General features: G+C 36.2%; 2 protein-coding genes across 4 annotated transcripts; both read right to left on the minus strand.

Moving 5' to 3' along the window:
- Positions 1-76: 76 nt before the first annotated feature.
- Positions 77-4,564, minus strand: LOC126780346 (uncharacterized). 3 transcript variants are annotated; one of them, XM_050504751.1, is made up of 4 exons: positions 4,426-4,564; positions 4,076-4,194; positions 3,649-3,850; positions 77-409 (listed from the first exon to the last, which is right to left on the minus strand). In XM_050504751.1, the coding sequence occupies exons 3-4, from the start codon at positions 3,814-3,816 to the stop codon at positions 164-166; spliced, it is 414 nt and encodes a 137-aa protein (XP_050360708.1). In that variant the 5' UTR covers positions 3,817-3,850; positions 4,076-4,194; positions 4,426-4,564; the 3' UTR covers positions 77-163. The 3 variants fall into 3 exon arrangements, with proteins under 3 accessions (XP_050360708.1, XP_050360709.1, XP_050360707.1); XM_050504752.1 differs by lacking the exon at positions 4,426-4,564 and adding an exon at positions 4,306-4,324; XM_050504750.1 differs by lacking the exon at positions 4,076-4,194 and having other exon boundaries at positions 4,426-4,556.
- Positions 4,565-6,622: 2,058 nt separating this feature from the next.
- LOC126780343 (uncharacterized) lies at positions 6,623-8,730 on the minus strand. Its single transcript, XM_050504740.1, has 5 exons — positions 8,579-8,730; positions 8,248-8,481; positions 7,545-7,680; positions 7,274-7,401; positions 6,623-6,965 (listed from the first exon to the last, which is right to left on the minus strand). Exons 1-5 carry the CDS (start codon positions 8,584-8,586, stop codon positions 6,830-6,832), a joined length of 642 nt encoding a protein of 213 aa, XP_050360697.1. The 5' UTR covers positions 8,587-8,730; the 3' UTR covers positions 6,623-6,829.
- Between the last annotated feature and the right edge of the window lie 9,277 nt (positions 8,731-18,007).

The raw sequence follows: 18,007 nt of genomic DNA on the forward strand, positions 1-18,007 counted from the left end.
ATTGTTACTAATTAATTATAATGTTATTTAGTACTTAAAGCAATGTATATAGAACAATGAAAAAAAATATTCAGACTCAATCAGTAGATTTAATTTTAAAACAAATGACATTTACTGCGAAATCTACATTCCTTAAAAAAATTAAAATGTTGCTATTTTATTATTACCATTGGGAAAGTAAATCAAAATCAGTGAGACGTTGTAGAACAAAGTTTCGTTTTTTTATTTTCTTTTTATCCTTGTTATCTTCTACGTGCTTTTCTTGTTCTTTAGTTACAGCTTTCTTTGTCGGCTTTTTAACAGTTTCCTTCATTTTTTCTATTTCACATTTCATATCGAACGGACATTCGTCAGCGGGATATATAGGCATCATGATTACTGGTACAAAGTTTGATTTTCCACTTACTTTCTACAAATAAATAGTTCAATGTTTGTAGTAATTCCATTTTTTTAAGTTAAAAATTATAATAAATAAAACTAGAATTATATGTCTATTGCAATAAGCTTTTATCGCTTACAAGAAAGAATTTGATAAAAATTTATCAAATTTATTTTTGACCTAACTCTTTTTTTAAATCAATCAATCAATCAACAGCCAATCGTTGTCCACTGCTGAACATAGGCCTCTCCCAGGGTGCGCCAAAGCTCCCTGTCCTCCGCCTTCCGCATCCAGTTGGTGCCCACCACCTTCTTAAGGTCCTCGGTCCACCTGGCTGGAGGGCGCCCTACGCTGCGCTTGTCGATTCGCGGTCTCCACTCTAGGACTCGTCTGCTCCAACGGCCATCGGTCCTACGACATACGTGACCAGCCCACTGCCACTTCAGCCTGCTAACTTTTCAAGCTATGTCGGTGACTCCGGTTCTTTTCCGGATAATCTCATTTCTGATCTTATCCTTCAAAGATACTCCGAGCATAGCTCGCTCCATAGCACGCTGAGCGACTTTGAATTTGTGGACTAGTCCCGCAGTTAGTGTCCACGTTTCGGCACCGTATGTCATGGCAGGTAAGACGCATTGGTTGAAGACTTTCGTCTTCAAACATTGCGGTATAGACGACTTGAGGACTTGACGAAGGTTGCCAAATGCTGCCCATCCCAAGCGCATTCTTCGATCGGCTTCCTTCTCGAAGTTGTTCCTACCGACTTGTATTATCTGTCCTAGGTAGGTATATTCACTAACAACTTCGAGAGGTTTCCCCTCGACGTATATCGGTCCCGGCACGACATGCCTATTGAACATGACCTTGGTCTTGTCCAAGTTTATACCGAGACCGACATACCGGGAAGACTCGCCTAGGATACGCACGCTAGGATACGTTGACTCCATACCTAGTCCAATCCAGCGTCTTGAAAACGTCTTCCAACGCGTTTGTGAACAGTTTCGGGGATATTACATTGACTCCATACCTAGTCCAATCCAGCGTCTTGAAAACGTCTTCCAACGCGTTGGTGAACAGTTTCGGGGATATTACATCCCCCTGTCTCACCCCTCTGCGCAGTTGGATCGCCTTCGTCTTACAGTCCTGGATGTGGACAGTCATTGTAGCGGCGTTGTACAGACATCTCAGTATCTCGATATATCTCCAATCGATATGACATCTCTGCAATGAGTCGAGCACTGCCCAGGTTTCGATGGAGTCGAAGGCTTTCTCGTAGTCCACAAATGCCATACACAGCGGCTGATTTTACTCTTCGGTCTTCTGCACAATCTGCCGAACAGTATGGATGTGGTCCACGGTGCTGTAGCCTGATCGAAAGCCAGCTTGCTCGGGGGGCTGGAACTCGTCAAGTCGTCTGGCGAGACGGTTCGTGACGACTCTTGAGAACAGCTTATACACGTGACTCAGGAGGGAGATTGGTCTGTAGTTTTTCAAGAGGGTTTTATCACCTTTCTTGAAAAACAGTACCACCTCACTCCCGCTCCACGTTTCCGGGGTCTTGCCATGTTGGATGACGGAATTAAAGAGGCTTGCTAGCTCTTTCAGGACCGGAGTCCCGCCTGCCTGAAGCAACTCTGTTGTGATTCCGTCATCTCCCGGAGCTTTGTTGTTTTTAAGCTGTTCTAGAGCCGCCCTAATCTCGCCTTGGTCAACGACCGGGAGCTCCTCGGAGTAATGGCGCATAAGAGGGGCGCGCTGGTCATCAATACTGATTCCCACGGGTTTATCCGATCTTGAAGAGAACAACTGCCCATAAAACCCAGGTAACGACCCCACCATTTTCAGTCTTAAGTTTTGTCAGACGCGGCCTCCCAAACTTGCGAGCGAACACTTTCGATCCCCGATTTTGCTCAATCGCAGCCTTGATGGCGCGGGTATTGGAGCGTCGGAGATCGCGTCGCGTCAGCGTTTTTATTGTTCGGTTTAAGGCCTTATCTGACAAAAACGATGGTAGTTCTCGTCGTTTTCTCATGAGCTCGAGTGTCTCAGCAGAGAGTTTTGGTGCGTTGTCTCTTCTCTGTGGCGGAAAACACTTGCGGGATGTGTTTTGCAGTATTTTGACCAGCGTGTCGGTTCTCTCATCAATGCTGCTTATGGTTTCCAACGCGGTGAATTGATTTTGAAGTTCCATTTGGAATTTTCGGGGCCTTGAGCAGCTTGGAGCATGGTAGGTCGGAGAGTAGACCTCATCATTCTCGATCTTTCGGCTTTTAAGTCGATATTTAGAGTGCCTCGAACCAAGCGGTGATCACTTCCGGTATTAAATCTGTTGATCACTGAAACATCTCTAAATATGTGCCTTTTATTCGAAATGATAAAGTCTATCTCGTTCCTTGTCACGCTATCGGGGCTTCGCCAGGTCCACCTCCTCTGAGGCTTCTTTTGAAAGAAAGAATTCATCAAAAATAGCCCCTGCGCTTCGAGAAAGTTTACCAGCATTTGCCCCCTGTGATTTCTGCAGCCCAAGCCGTAAGGTCCGACTTTCGATTCACCGCTATCTTGTACTCCCACTTTAGCATTAAGTCTCCCATAACAACATTGTAGTGGGCCTTCGAGGTGTCGTTGAGGCACTTTGCGATGTCCTCGTACATCGCTTCGACCACATCATCAGAGTATGTCGAAGTTGGCGCATATACCTGTACGACCTTCAGGGAGTACCTGTCGGAAAGTTTTAGGACAAGGTACGCTACCCGGTTCGACACACTACTGATTTCCAAAATGCTGCTAATGAGATCCTTTTTGACTAGAAAACCGACACCACCCTGGGAGAGGTTATCACCTTCGCGAAAGTACTTCTTAATTCTTAGCACCCCCTGCCCTGCCGATACCGCGACCGCTACCTTGGTCGGGCCTAGCGGGCTTGCCGGTAACTGGGGGCCTTTTTTTGGGCGCATCTGCCATTAAGGAGGGTTTGACGATACTCGCCGCGCTGGGCAGGCGTGTTGGCGAGCGCAGTAGGGGGGTAAGATGTTTATAGGGGGGGGGGGACGCTGCTGCCCATCCCCCCTTTTCCCCGTCCCTCAGTCGCCTCTTACGACACCCACGGGATGAGATTGGGGGAGTACTATTCTAAGCCGGTACTCCAGGGCACACGCACGGCACGGCACTTTTTTTAAATACGCAGTTTAAATTAATAACAAATGAAATATTTGGCGCATCACTACTGTAAATTAAAGTATTGACCGAAATAAATATTTTATTTAAAAAACCTGATTTTCAGCTGCACACTGGTAGCAATAACTTTGAGCGGCAGAGATTGATTTAGAGTTCACTAGATGTTGGATTACTGCTTTTAGCTTTTCTTCATCCATATTATCCGGTTTACAATTTTCCCATTTACCCGCTGAATTCATTTGTACTAATAATGGTGCTGACATGTCAAAAGCGTCAAATCCTGGTCTAGCTAAAGGTCTGATGGTATATAAGATAATATAAAATAAATAAGCGTGTTTAATTTGTTTTTCTTTAAATAATTAACTATGTGATACTACTTGATACTATGGTCAAGGAAAATATCGGTAGGAAACCTGCATTCTTTATATGAAAGTCACATTTTATCTACCAATCTAAACTGGAGCATCGTGATAAAATAAGCTCCAAACCTTCTCACGAGGCGGAGATATACGTTTAACTTACTAGCTTTTCCTTAAAAGAATACTGTGGTCGACATGACGTCGTGTCACAGAGCGGTCTCGCCAGATACCATTTGTCTTGTTGCCTGTTGCTACTTGGTCTTGCCAACAGCAAAAACGTCTCTGACAAGATCAGAATGTAGGTTTGACACAAACTATTTGTCGTTTAGTATTAAAATATAAATACGGTATGGTTACGGTGTGATAGGGCCTACCCTTAGTAGGAGTTCTTACTTGATTTCCTCGAAGACGATCATGAATCGATTGAAATAATTGCATTTGTTGAAACTTTGTTTATAAAGTAGTCGTTGGTAACGAGGTGATATTATTTGTCGTTGACGTTATTTTACTTACACTTTAGCTAGTTTATCCATTTCATCAGTCATTTTCACTTTTTCTTACTCTATTTACGGTTGAAGGAATTTTTAAATAACTTTTAAATTTTTCGTAATATGACAGTAATTTTGAAAGAAAAAATATTTTTACGTTTTTCTCAAATTATAGTTATGTCAATAGACATATATTTTGAACTATAGCTATATCTATTAACTTCAGCCAGTCTTATATTATTATATGTTAATAATAATTATAGTAATTGTGTATTAGTACTCGTTTACGTAATAGAATTTTATTATGTACAAAAAAAAACGCAATAACACTATAAATCGATATATAATTTACTGTCGCAGAGGATAACAACAAGTAAATTAACAAATAATAGGTGCAATGACGACGACAACGACGAATTTTTTGTAAAAAAACAAAAAATAACTAGTATAAACAACAGTCAGTACGAATTTAACTGGTGGTAGGGCTTTGTGCAAGCTCGTCTGGGTAGGTACCACCCACTCATCAGATATTCTACCGCAAAACAGCAGTACTTGGTATTGTTGTGTTTCGGTTTGAAGGGTGAGTGAGCCAGTGTAATTACAGGCACAAGGGACACAAAATCTTAGTTCCCAAGGTTGGTGGCGCATTGGATATGTAAGCGATGGTTGACATTTCTTACAATGCAATGTCTAAGGGCGTTGGTGACCACTTACCATCAGGTCATCCAAATGCTCGTCCGCCTTCCTATTCTATAAATAAATAAAAAAATCATGTCCTCCGACGATGATGAACTCCGGAGGCAGAAGAAGTAAGTAGTTTCTAATTATAGTATTGTAATTATAAATATCCCACCAAAAACATTTTCATATAAAACTAAACGCTAATGACCCTAAGACGAGTACATATTGCTTGCACTGTAAAAAAGTTATCAGACTGACATGACTGTTATACATTGAATTCAAATTCTCATTTTATCTGTTACAGAGACACTTTTTGTGTCAAATGAATAAGTTTGTGTTTCGTTTCTTCATTAATGTATTCATCTTGATAGGCATTCAAATGAGTATTATTTAAAATAAAATATTATTGTTTTCGAATTCAAAATAATTTCAAACTGAAATAATAATGGTATCCAGAAGTAAAACTGTTTTAATAAGAACGTCGAATTCGTCTTTTTAAAAATAGAACACCAAATCATACAAAATGATGTAAATAACTTACTCCATTACTCTTAAAAATTCAAATAACATATTTTAACACATTTAACAAATCATAAATTGCGACAATAATGAATTAATTACTTTACCTTTCTGTTCACCAACAAGAGGCCGTTTTAAATTAATGCGCGTCTCTTTTTTTTTACAAAGCTATTGTTTGGATCAAGGAGTCCGCTAAGTATATAAGAACTATATATTTAATAAGAACTTTCTTTGGCATCTAATTTTTTTTAGTCGACAAATGAGGTTTACCTAGTTTGTAATTTTTAAATTCACCTTTTTTAATTTATTTTATAAAACTAAGGTTGACTAGAGACTAAGCTCGAGCTGAACTGCCCGCAACCCTCGCTTTCCTCTCATGAAATATAGTAGGATACGTCTTTAGAACTGTAATATATGATGACTATAGGCAATGTCCCTACGAAGACGAGTGATGAATACGAGTACAGTACAGTAACAGCCTGTAAATGTCCCACTGCTGGGCTAAGGCCTCCTCTCCCTTTTTTTTTTTTGAGGAGAAGGTATATAATACGAGTATACCAAATCAATCAGATTAGTTGTTTTTGCGTAAAACTGAAAAAAAACCAAATACAATCTTATCTGTATAATATTAGTATGATACAAAGAAGGCCACACCAATATTTTATTGACAGCTTATAGATGACAAATAGGTATTAACTTAGATCGGTTCTAATCTAAGTTTTGCCTACATTTCATGAGTTTTAACTTTTTTTTAGTAACAGTTTAAATTGTGACGGAGTCACGGTAATACGGAGACTTCCCCGTCGATATCTTTTTTTGAAAGCTTTTAGCGTTACATAACGAGTGAGTAGTTAAAAAATGCTATCTTCTTCTTTTAAGTGTCAAATTAATTTAACTAAATTAAATTAAGATTAACTAAACAGCCGCTAAGCAAAGTCACAGTAGCGACGTTTATAAGTAAGGCCGTGAATTAATTGTAAGCCGAATCGGTAGAAAAATAAGCACAATACACAAAATTTTATCAGAAACAGTTTTATTTCAAAAAATTGTTAATGGAATGTAAAGAATTAAATAAATTCAAACTAATATTTTTTTCTCGGAGTCATTATTACTTTAACACATTATTGTAAGTATAAAATTGGTTACATCACTGAATAACACGAACCTACCTATCAGGTAGGTACCCGATAAGGTGCTGGTAGATGGCAATTTAAGTAAATATTTTTGTGCTACCATTGGGACAATAAGTCAAAGTCCGTGTGTCTACTCAGGAGCCAGGGTTTTGGTTTATTTAATGGTCCTTTTCCTTTTTTTAATTCGCCACCTTTCGTCTTATCGGTTTTCTTACACGAATGCCAAATAAATCTATAAAACAAAATTATTATATAAAGGTTTATCAAGCCTATGTGATAGTGACATCTAGAAGGTTATTTGTGAACTACAAGTAAAAATTTACTTAAGTGTGAAAGTAACAAAGCGCCATCTATTATATAATTTAAGAACTACGTTTCAAAAATCTAATTAGGGACTTAAGTTTGTTTTAGGTTGGATTTCTGTAGATGTCGCTACCAATCTTTTAAACAAGACTGCATGCTAACATGCTATAACTACAAGTTGTAAGCTCGGGCAAAATTATGAGCTAACAATCTCATAAAGTTCATTAGAAACTTTACCTTGGAGTCCGAACAGTTTGATTATGGACAGGACATCTGTATTCCCAGTCTGGTAATTGTAGAATATAAATGATCTCCTCGTCTTCTTCCGCCTCTTTTCGTTTTTCAGATTCGGTTTTTGCGTATGGCTATAAAAAATAAATCTTAAGAAAGTATCACATTTCTAAATTGAAAAAAAGACCATATAATTATACTTTTTACACATATGTGCTAAATTTTGTACAGGTAATAAATCAGAGCTATGTAGCTTAATAGCTCAATAAATACATACAAACACACTAGGCGCAGATATTGCTTCACTAGGGTCGAGGAACCCATCAAGAATTTGCTGGTTGATCTTATATTTGCGGGCTAAATTGAAGTGCTTTACATCTTCTTGGGTCATGGGAAAAGTGATGAGTGGCCGTCTGTTAAGCATATGATTAAATTATATTAAAATAAATTTAATTAAATTTATTTTATAGGATATTAATATAACGATATTTTTAATATAGCATGCAAAAATGTAATCATAGTAATATTTTAAGGAGCTTTGAGGTAAGTTTTGTTTAGAGGTATTTCATTTTAAGCATTTTACTGTTAATAATAATAACTGTTCAATCCGTGTGTTATAAATTACTTATTTATGTTCTTCAATCAAAATATTTTATAATTACATATTTTATTATTATATCCGATTTCGTAAAATATGATCGATTTTAGATGGTAATTGGTATTGCCTTTTGATTAAGATAAAAAATAGTTTTACCACGATTAAAATAAAAAAGATCCGAACGACTGTCACCGAATGATATTTTGTTTAATTAGATTTAAAAAAAACTCAGAAGTTTATGAATATTAAAATTATCAAATATTAAATTTATTACTTGTACTGGTGTAAGTATTACATGCAAACGTCGGAACGAGTTTATAATATTTTACATAAAAAATACAAAAAGTTGGCTTTCTTTAATTTATTTATGTGACTTGGTTACCTAAAAGGATCAAGATAAAGGGCTCGCTGCGGCAGTTTGAAGTTCTTTTTAATGTAGTCTTCATCGAGGAGTTGGAAATCGCTCTTATCTGTGCTGGATGATCCCGCCATGGCGCGGGGCGGTGCTAGCCGAGCTGTCTCCTTTTCAGGGCCACGTGGCACGAGACATATGAGGGGTAGGGATGACTTGCCGGGGATGCCCATGCTGCCTCCAGTGCCAGTACACGGGCAGCAACTGTTATTATAACATTTTAAATGCTGCTGCTGCTAACAATGCCGTTAATACTAAAATTGAACTCTTAATATAAATAATGTAATCAAGTACAACCAACCTCGCCATTTTAATAATTCTTTACAAATTGTTGTAATATAAAAAGAGTTATTGTCCCAAGGTTACCATTTTTAAGTAATAAGGTTTTTTCTAATTTTCAATATAATTTTACATTATTTATAAAATAAAAAAATTATAAGAATGTCAATTCACAAAAATTGACATGATGTACGTATTTATATTTTTTTAACATTGTTATCAGCCGGTTTGGCAAATTAATTTAAAAAAAAAGGTTTTTTACGTGTAATGGAAAACAATTTATCTTCTGAAATAACGAATGTAGTAATGAGCTACAAAAAAAAAAAACATTTAATAAAACTGAACTTTTAGATAATGGCGACCTTTTTGAAATACACGGTATATTTATTTCACAGTTGCGTTTTTTAAGCTATTTCGTTTTATTAACAACGGAAAGTTCATAAAGCAAAATCCGTAGAAATCATCCCGTAAAACCATGTTTTCTGTAAGTAGGTAGGTAAATTATATAACAGGCTTTTTACTACTATTTACCGTGCATTGCTTAACAAAACAGTATAGTGACTGAGATGGGGACAGATCCCCTCCATTGTTGCCAGGCCTGCTAAAGTGGACTCCAGATCCTCCTTCCACCACCAAAACAGGGCTCGCTGATCCAGGGCCCTAATTTGTTTTACCTCGGCGGTCACCTGGAATGTCACCGCTCACCCTTGTTTCCACCAGGAACCGGGGCACATCCGATAGCACCTTCGCCTGCGGTTCCCAGGGCGGATCGCGAATCGAAAAGAGTTGCCGTTTTCGGTATATCGGTAGCCTCGTACCGCTCTCACCGCTATTACTCTCTGGGGTCGCCGCAGCATAGCCTGTGTACGCCAGCTCCTTTAATTAAGCCTTAAACATATTTTTCCATATGTTATGACAACTGAACATCAAAAATGTATTCAAAATTAAACATAAAATAGTGAATTGTAACTTATATTGTATATAAAAAAACTTCACTTACAATAAGTTTATTTTTTGATAATTACACAGAAGTCAAAACCGTCTTTTTGTATTTCCAGTGATGCAACCGCGTTTTTTCTTGACTTCCAATCAATTCAAAACGACCTTCGCATTATTAACAACTAACAGTGGCCAAAATCGGTCGGTCTAGAATATTATACCATAAGGTCACCTTAGAGTTTAATATTCAAAATAAATATTTAGTTTTATTTAAGCCGAGATGATTTATTTTACAAAAATTATAAAAACAAAACAACAAACAGAAATCAAATGAAATTAAGTATTACTTATAGCGTAAAATAATTAAATTGGATTTAGAATAATGATATTAATTCTACCGGATTTTATTTTGAATATTGCCATCGTAAATTAAATATTTTAACAATAAATTAAACATCAAAAATGTCTTTAAAAGTTTCCAACATACAAAACAGTCTACTATAATTTAAATATTAGTAGTTTGATAAATAATGGTCTAATATTTTCCAATAACTATTGGAATATAAATTTCGTGCTTTAGACATTTATAAAAAGAAAAAAATTAAACGACAAATTTGACAATTATTGTCGATATGCGCCCATATATATAAATCATATATCAATATCACAGGCGTTAAGTCTTTGTTGGCATAATATTTTGCGCTCAAATAGCGTAGATACACGTCAGAAAAGGGGGAAAAAACGTTTTTGTTTTTACTATTTTAACTGAGATACTGAGATTTTTGCATTCTAAAGTGGATTTTGGTTTTTGTTTCATTCGCGTTATTTTTTGACGCTGAGCATATGAATTCATATATACACATATCTTAAATGACATTTTCGTGTGTTTAGATTTGAGGTTATATCGCTGACCGTACACAATGCTTACAGTCAAATCTTTAAACACGCACATTCACGCAGACATAGGAAAGGTCGTAAGGAATGGCTAATGCTTTAGCTACTTACTTTGACATGGACCTAAGTAAGTATTTTTTTTAAAGATAATATATATTTAACATAGAATAGAATTAACATAATATAGAATACAACTTTACTAAGCCTTTACAATAGATGTAGTAAAAAGCCGAATGTGTCACTTCCGCCTTTTTACGTAAGACATCGACACGATATCATGTGACGTAAATTATGGGTTTTTTAAAACCCTTAAATAACTTAACTTAACCCATTTATGTAACAACAAACACAAAATAAAGTTAGGTATGATGAGAAAATTTTACATTAGTTTGTTGTTAATGTAGACGATTTAAATTATAGTGAACCGATTGCAACCTACAAAAAATGTAACTTGAATATCCTATGAATAAAAATTGTAATAATATTTTCTTTATACATATTATATGCTACTTCTATTAAGTAAGACTTGGTGGTACGGCTTTGTGCCACTCATATAACACTAAGGTATTCTACCGCATAAGCACTTAGTAGAATTGTCGCATTCTAATTTAAAGAGTTAGTGTAATTACAGGACACAACAATGGACATAAAAACTTAGTTTCCAAGGTATAAAGTTAAATTTGATAACAGAAATATATTGCAATAAATACACAACACTTTTACTATAATAATTATGTTAAAAAGTAACAATTCAAATTTTAACGGAATACAAGACAAATTACTTTTAAATTAAATATATTAACATTAAAGCTTACAAACAAAGCATTATTTAAATTTGTTATTAGTATATAACGAATATAAACAATGCTTTGATCTATATTCGATTTTAAACTGAGCGCTTTGTGTATCAATAATAAACAAATAATAACTCCTCGTATAACTTTAATAATATCTCCGCAAAATTGAACAATATTTTAATATTAATAAAAGCCTTGGTATAATATATTACTTGTTATATAAGAATCCAATCATAATTTTTCTAGATCAGAACATTCTCCAATGGAGGCAATAAATTCGTTGCCGTGGGCGATAAAGAGAAGTACGTTTGGTGTAACACACCCATCAACATAATATAAACTCGATATATGGATAGCCCAAGCTATAATAGCTCTAATATCATTCTGATAAAGATGGTATTAAGTTATTATTATATAAAGTTCTATTCGAGAATTTCGCTGGGTATAGGAAGATTGTCCGTCGAAAATTGACGCGCGGCGGTCACTGATCGCTATATTACGCATCGAGTCTGCGAACATAGGGTACGATGAGTTTGTTTGATATAACTCCCTCTGTTTAAACCTGTCGAATCAATAGCGGATTAGACACGATATTAAAATCGAAATATCCAGCATTAAGAATGTAAATTACTTATAGGTATGAATAGCTTATCTGTGTTTCTTTCATAGGGGTGCCAAAGATGGCGTTCTATACTGCGCATAATGGAACTGTTTTTTTTTTTAACATAAAACTGGATGCAACAAATTACGTGGTACATAAATGAACACAATAAATAAGAATAAAATAATCAATTATATTTTACGAGATGCAAACACTTATTTAACTTACTACAGTCTATATACTGATGAATTAAGACCTATTTTTGTTATGAGAAAAGGTAAAAAGTTTTTGTCGATTGCCGAGTCTACTGTTTAGTCGTGGTATAGAAAAGCGTACCTATTCGTTCCAGGATTTCAGGATAGTAAACGTTGCCAATGAATTAATTTAAACAAAAACATTATGACCAACATTGTCGTTGTTTCGACTCTTTATATACATTTACTTTAGAATGTTCCAATAGTGCCCTATACGTTTTTAAGTTACGTCCGTTAGCGTCATTAAAGTTCCATCATTCTTCCGGATTTCTTAATTAGATTTGGTGTAATGTTCACAAGCAAAATATATGATGACGACCTAAACTACAACACATCTATTCCTTCGCTCTCATAATCCGAGGGGACAGCAATCCAAACCGACAAGTAAGAGTTACGAGTAAGGTCAAAGACCAACGACGTTACGTGTTTTTCGAGGCACGAGAGAGAGTGTGAACTGCTTCTAAAATTTTTTTGACGGAAAACCCAATAACTTATTTTGGTCCGACCAGTATATGGACCTAGAACCTTCTAGGATCTGTACCCCTGTAAGCTAATCAAAGTTCATAACCAGATGTCTTCGCCACAGTTTATTTATCGAGGCACACTAAAGATATATATATATATAGTGAGTGAGCTCCGATAAATAAACTGATGGCAATAATAATGTGACTAAAACAAAGAAACAAACATCTTCAATTAACAAAATTCTTCAATCTTTATATGCAGGTAGATAACATATATAGCATAGATTTTTTTCTCAAACCTACTCAACCTGCTGGTAAATCCGCCATTGTTGGCAAGGTTTTGTGCAAGCTTGCTTTGGTAAGATCACTTATTCATTTTTTTAATCTACAGCCAAACTTCAAACCGGAACATAGCTAAGTTTAAAGGGTACCTACGTGAAAAATTTTTTATAAATATATTATTGAGATAGCTTAGACAAAACAGTCGGAAAATGTAGTAACAAAATAAATTATAAAATTCAATTCTAAGTTTTCAGTTTTTTTTACTTTGTTTTCGAACGCCCCGTGAAATAGTAGCCGCCATGTAAACTATAAAATCTAAATGCTCAACTGATCAGTGTATATAGGCTTTGTACTTTTTTTATTTCGTAACCAACGTAACATTTATTTACATAGCCAACCGACGTCATGACCACAAAGCAATATGGCGTTTTCGTCAAATTACGTGCGAAATTTGAAAATGTAAAACTTAAATATAATCTATTTGAGACACTTTTAAATATTGGTGTAATACCCTATTACAGTCACAAGAGATACATACTCATAGATCTCATTTTATTTTCATCGTCTTATTACGGTGGAAGGAGTTGTGTTTACTTATGACAGTGCCGATGTTTTGGTGATGGTGACGCTACCATAAGCTGGCTCCTCGTGGCAATGCTTAAAATTTTAATTTTTACATTTTTATAATGGTTCTTAAAATTCGAAATTATTATACGTGTTAATATTGACGATTTTGATATAAAAACGACGTATTTTGTTTGATTTCGCATATAACAGTCGTATGTTAACAAAAGTTTCGTTTCATATAAATATTTCAAAGGCTTTTGTTTCGTACTTTTTACCAAACGTGAGTTCATATATGAATTTTACATTCGTTAACGCTGGACTGTGCTCTAGGATATATGGTGATGATATTTGATTTGCCGATGACAATGCGAATTGTGACCTACATCTGTTTTCAGCGCCCGGTTTCTGTAAGCGCTTTAAGAGTTCCTTTCTGTACAAATATAATACTAGATTTAATGATAGTACTTACAAATTAAATTATGTAATAATTATTAATTAATAATTATATAAATTATTTATTTTATAATACTTCCGTGTTATAAAATAAATAATAAAACTTGTAATAAATGTTATTATTTATAAAACATCATTGCTATTCTGTTATAAAAAATAATAATAAATCTAGAACTCCCTACATTTCTCACGCGTAAATGTCACCGTCTTATAATGATATACTATATTCTAAAATGTTATTATTATTATGGTCAATGTCGCATATCACTTTAAGACATTTCACGACTGATTTCTGCGGTGAGTTTCGAGTCTGCTCTTAGAGAATAGCCGTACAATAGCTGTAACTTTGTAAGTATCGAGCCAAACGATATCTTCGGTCGTACCATACTACTATGCTTCATAACGCGTCTTTTTTTCTCATGGGCTATTCAACAACTTTTAAAGTACTCGTTCAATTTGTAAAACGTCAATAGATTACGTTAAACATGTTATTTATTTTGTTTCTGTGTGAAAAATCAATAGAGTTAGATTACCGTTTTTTTAAATGTAATAATTATTTCTGTACATCATTATATATTACAGTCATTATATTTTACAGTTTTACGCTTAAGAAATAATCTAATCTGGCAACTTTCTCTTGGAAATCAAGTATTTAATAAGTTATATTTATCTTTTTTTTTTTTTTTTTTTTATATTCGCCGGGAGGGCAAATGACTCTACTCCACCTGATGGTAAATGGTAGTAGAGTCCAAACGCGACGACGGCCAGTACAGACGGGAAAAACGTTCTGCACTAGCCGCCTTCGCCTTGCCGGCCCGTAAGATGCCTCTTCACGCCTCGTTTGAAGGAACCCGGGTTGTAAGCGGAGGGGAACACGTGAGCTGGTAAGGAATTCCATTTTTTGGAAGTGCGACAAAGAAAGGAGTTGCCAAATTTCTTTGTTCGCGATGGAATTGATGTCACAGTTAGGCGGTGACATCGAGAACCAGCTCGCGTGGACTTAAGTAGGAAGGGGGAAGCAGGAATTAGAGAGAATAATTCCTCAGAGCACTCGCCGTGATACAGTCGATAGAAAGCGCTCAGTGCTGCTATCTCACGACGTAATTGTAAAGGTTCAAGGGTGTTTGTGACCTTTACGTCGCCAATAATGCGTACGGCACGTTGCTGCAACCGGTCCAAGGCCTCAAGTAGGTACTTAGCGGAGCCATCCCAAAGGTGCGAGCAATATTCCACGCAAGACCGTACCTGTGTTTTGTACAGCAGGCACAGTTGTTGTGGCGTGAAAAAACGCCGCACCTTGTTCAGAACTCCGAGTTTCCGTGAAGCTGTTTTTATAACAGCCTCGATGTAATCCCTTGGACTAAGGTCGCAGCGAACGTCAATCCCCAGCATGGCGATTTTGCTTTGCATCACCAGCGGAGTACCACAGAGGGAGGGAAGAGGGGAAAATGTTGACTTTTTCGCCGTGAGAGCGCATACCTGTGTTTTCTTGGCATTAAACTCAACAAGATTATCAGAGCCCCATTTGGCGATGAGCTCTAACGTCCTATCGAGTTCAATGACAAGATTCTTCCGCCTCTCCTCAATTTCCGTTCGCCCAGCCACTGCGCGTCCGTGGTATCCACCATGCACTGTACTATCGTCTGCATAGCAATGTATGTTCCCAAGAGAGAGCATATCATTGATATGCAAAAGAAAGAGTGTGGGAGATAGCACAGATCCCTGGGGGACCCCAGCATTCACTACATAGAATTGTGAAGCGCAACCATCAACTAAAACACGAAGGCTACGCTTGTGTAGGAAGCTGGCAATCCGGGTGCATAGCTGAGCAGGCAGACCATATGCCGGCAGCTTGGAGAGAAGACTTCTGTGTCAGACCCTGTCGAAAGCCTTGGAGATATCGAAGCTGACAACCAACGATTCTCCATGCTTGTCGATAGCTTCACCCCAGAGGTGCGTTACGTACGCTAGAAGATCACCTGTGGACCGTTTTGGTCGAAACCCGTATTGACGATCATTAATTAAAGAGTGATCTTCTAGGTAATGAATCAGTTGGTTGTTTAAAATCCGTTCCATCACCTTACAAAGTACTGAGGTGATAGCTATTGGCCGATAATTTGCCGGGTCAGACCGATCCCCTTTTTTGGGAACCGCTTGCACATTAGCTCTTCTCCAAGCCTCCGGCACACTTCCCGAAGAGAGAGAAAGTTGGAACAGGCGCGTTAACAAAGGAGACAGCTCCGCTGCGCACTTCTTCAGCACTATGGCTGGTATTCCATCGGGTCCGCTAGCTTTCCGTACATCAAGTGATTGCAGCTCCGCACGCACATCACATCTTAAAAACAAACAAGATAAATCTAGTTCTTGTTCGTCCTGAAAACATCGTTCGTAAACGATATAACTTAATATGTAAGTTCCATTTCCAGACTCCGGGCAGCTACTGATAATTTATCGATGGAATACCTTACCCGACTTCCCACGGTGCGTAATATTATGGATGTGGACCAGCCTGCATTGAACGCACTCTGAGAAAAGTACCGTCTGTGGCAGCGCAAACAAGTCCGTAGCGGTGCTGTGCTGTGGATCCACCACGAATCAGAGAACATTTTAGCTGCAGCGATATATTCTCTTCTTTCTCACTAAGCATTTCGGAACGAGAAAATGACTTCAAATATCTAGACCGAAACAGATCGTTACGCACGCATGGAAAAACCTTAGTCAAACCAACGGGCCTGGGTCATCGGCCGTTCTTAAATAATCCGCAGAAACACGCACCGTGGAAAGCCACTTAATCTTTTAATGGTACGAACCAGGTTTGCACCCAGGAACTATAAATCAACGAGGCTGTCAAAAGCTATATAAAAGTGTCATATATATAATATGTTTAATTAACAATAATAATAAATGTTAAATTTAATTGAATTGATATTAAAACCTTACAGAATGATTTAATTATTTTTAAATTCTGCACCAAATATGTCCATTTAGTTTTATGCTCATTTATATAATTTATTTTTAAATATTTCGTTTGTTGCTATTTATAGTTCTGGCAATTTGAAGTGTGTATTATATTTTCGAGCGTTTATTAACAATAAAGATTATCATATCATAGATTCACCACGTTGATTGATCATATAAAGCTATTTTTATTAGCACCGCTTTTCTAAAAGCATACAACAAATATACAAGAAATAAATCATATTAGAAAGTCTCAGTACCCAAATATAAAACCGTACCAAAAAAGTCCATAATCGAAGTGGGTACAAAACACGAACCAACGTAAAGTTATCTTCAGAATTTGTTTACCGACGGATATCATAGCACCTGTTGAATTCCCAATATCGATCAAACACTCGTTGTCACGCATAACGATGTTATTCTTTTTGTTACGACCCTTTTTGTTTCATCCTCTCTCTATCAAAATCGGTTCTGCATAATTTTGATCAAATACCAGTAATGTTATAAGCATTAAACGTCAAATTTCGGAGGTCTTAGAGTTCGCTGTGACACCGTACTTGCGATATCCGATAATGGTTACGGTTATTGCAATGATCTTATAAAATAAGCTACAATTATCTAACTTTTTAATTTATGACGTTTTAAAGATTACAGAAAGTTTCTTTGCGGCTTCAAAGACTGCATTAATTTAGAAAGGAACACGATTTCAATATATATGTAAGTATATGTATCAATGTGTATTATTAGTTTTATTAAATTAAATTTAGTATGGCCCGGATATAAGTTAATTTAATGTAATTAATGTAAAATAACAAATATTGTGGAAATTAAAACAGCACTTACTCTGTATATGTTTATAAAAAAAAACATAGATGGCGCTGTTCATAGGCTTGTCATAACAGATCTCTACAAATTACAACTAATCTTATACAATAATAGAAAACTAAACAATAGTAACTTGGTTTCATCGAAAGCAGTCTAAAAAAGTCTAATTCTATGGCTAAAAAATTTAGCCATAGAATCGAATAGAATAGAAGGATATACAAAGTTAAACAGAAATTACAATTAATAAGAATAATGTATAAAAAACGACCTACTGCTAGGTGCCATTTCCATTAGTACAATATATATATATATTTTTCTATAGCATAATATTTCAGGTGATAATACTAATAATTGTATTTTTAAAGTAACTCGGGCGTTACTGTGTTGAATATTTAAAATTTATAATGCCTTCCCGAA

This window comes from Nymphalis io, chromosome Z (assembly GCF_905147045.1).
Source record: "Nymphalis io chromosome Z, ilAglIoxx1.1, whole genome shotgun sequence".
Taxonomy (NCBI): domain Eukaryota; kingdom Metazoa; phylum Arthropoda; class Insecta; order Lepidoptera; family Nymphalidae; genus Nymphalis; species Nymphalis io.

Coding starts and splice junctions, on each gene's coding strand:
- LOC126780346 (XM_050504750.1), bottom strand. CDS start 4,457: ATGACTGATGAAATGGATAAACTAGCTAAAGT. Junction 3,851..4,425: donor ATGGATAAACTAGCTAAAGT/GTAAGTAAAATA, acceptor ATATACCATCAG/ACCTTTAGCTAGACCAGGAT. Junction 410..3,648: donor AGTGTGCAGCTGAAAATCAG/GTTTTTTAAATA, acceptor ATTTATTTGTAG/AAAGTAAGTGGAAAATCAAA.
- LOC126780343 (XM_050504740.1), bottom strand. Junction 7,681..8,247: donor CTTTATCTTGATCCTTTTAG/GTAACCAAGTCA, acceptor TATGCTTAACAG/ACGGCCACTCATCACTTTTC. Junction 6,966..7,273: donor CAAACTGTTCGGACTCCAAG/GTAAAGTTTCTA, acceptor TTTGTTTTATAG/ATTTATTTGGCATTCGTGTA.